Here is a 1,482-nt window from a genome sequence, read left to right as displayed (position 1 = left end):
GGGAGGAGCGGGGGCAGTTCGCGCTCTGAACGCCCGCGGAGGGAGCGCCGCGCTCCGCCCCATCCCCGGCGCCTTCAGCCTCCTCCGGCCTCGCTGTTTTCTGCGCTGATGTGCACAGCACCCGGAGGCACTGATGGGGAACTGACACCGGGGGGTGAAGGAACTGCTGCGGCTCTCGCAGGACTCGGGGGGAGGAGGGAATTGAAGCTGTCTTGGGAACGGGACCTGATTTCGACTTCCCCTTCAGGGGCCTGATTCTCTTCTCCTTTTACTCGCTGCGAGTTTCACCCTTAACTGAAGGCAGGTGGGAAGGTCAGGCTTTGAAGGCCACCTTTGCTGCTCAGTGCTGTCAGTCTGGTCCTGCATCCCTTGCTCAAGCTGACCTTCCTGATGCCCTAGGGAGCTTTTTGAGATATTAATTTGCCCCGGGAGATAATTTGCCCCAGAGCAAAACCCACCCTCTGCTCAGCAGCAAGACTTCTCTTCCGTCTCCCAAGACTTCTTTCTGCAAACCACTTGAGAAGTCTGTGCCCGAAGAGCTCATCCTGTTATGCATGTTTACAGCTTCCTCCCATGAGCAGCTTTTGCAGTCTAGACCTGAAATCTGCTTTGCCAGCGTAGGCTGTGGAAAATTAGTGTGAATCTTTTTGTAAAAGTTCTGCTAATGTCACCTTCTCTCCCCCTTCTCTGAGGCACCTGCTCCCTCTGAGGGGTGCCGGGTGTGATGGGACACGGATGAGGCTGTAACCCCTTTGCTGTGTCCGTGGGTCCGGGCTGGGGGTGTGTGTTGAGGCTGGTGCAGGTTTTCAGGCAATTGCTGGGCTTGGGGCAGTGCTGGAGACCTGCAGTGAAACCCCAAGCTTTTTCTGGTCACGTCCCTCGGTGGGGGCCTGGATGGCCGCCCTCCCCTGAACCCAGCTGTGCTGGTGGGCGCGACTACTGCCGCTGGCTCCAGATCAACCCCTGCAACTGGTCCGAGACGTCTCCTCGGCTGGCTGCTGCCGCCCCAGCCAGGGCAGGAGCACTGCGGAGAGCATCCCCAGGGATGTGGGGGCACGAATGGAGGTCGGGGGGCATGAGGTGCTGTGGGGTGGCCTCTGCCAGAGCGTGATGTGAAAGAGTGAGCCTTTACACCTTGTTTCCTCCTGGCAGGGTGATAAATGCGGGGAAGAGCCAGCACAACGAGGACCAGGCATGCTGCGAGGTGGTGTTTGTGGAGAGGAGGCCCAGCCCGAGGGGGCGGCTGCCGTCCAGGGAAGGCAGCGGGGAGCCGGACGGGGTGAGAGCTGGGGTGGCGTGCGCAGACAGGGACACAACAGGGAGGATGCCCAGCGGCAGGACGCGAGATGGGGCACGTGGCATTGTGTGCACACCACCGCCTCCCTGGGGATTCCCTCGGGTCCCAGACTGGCTGCCCCTGCTCCCTGCCAGGTCCTGCCCTCGTCCTTGCTGGGCCCCGCTGAGCTTGCGGGGGGTTGCAGG

General features: G+C 61.4%; 1 protein-coding gene across 1 annotated transcript in view; it reads left to right on the top strand.

The window, feature by feature from the left end:
- Positions 1-1,117: 1,117 nt before the first annotated feature.
- Positions 1,118-1,482, top strand: part of PPM1J (protein phosphatase, Mg2+/Mn2+ dependent, 1J) — a gene marked incomplete at its 5' end in the record, with an annotated part of 17,611 nt that continues 17,246 nt past the window's right edge. The window contains one exon of the mRNA XM_009888469.1: positions 1,118-1,279. Coding sequence (XP_009886771.1) covers positions 1,118-1,279 — 162 coding nt within the window. The remainder of the gene's footprint in view (positions 1,280-1,482) is intronic.

This window comes from Charadrius vociferus, unplaced genomic scaffold, assembly GCF_000708025.1.
Source record: "Charadrius vociferus isolate BGI_N301 unplaced genomic scaffold, ASM70802v2 scaffold1077, whole genome shotgun sequence".
NCBI lineage: Eukaryota > Metazoa > Chordata > Aves > Charadriiformes > Charadriidae > Charadrius > Charadrius vociferus.
This window is presented reverse-complemented; position numbering and strand designations above follow the sequence as displayed.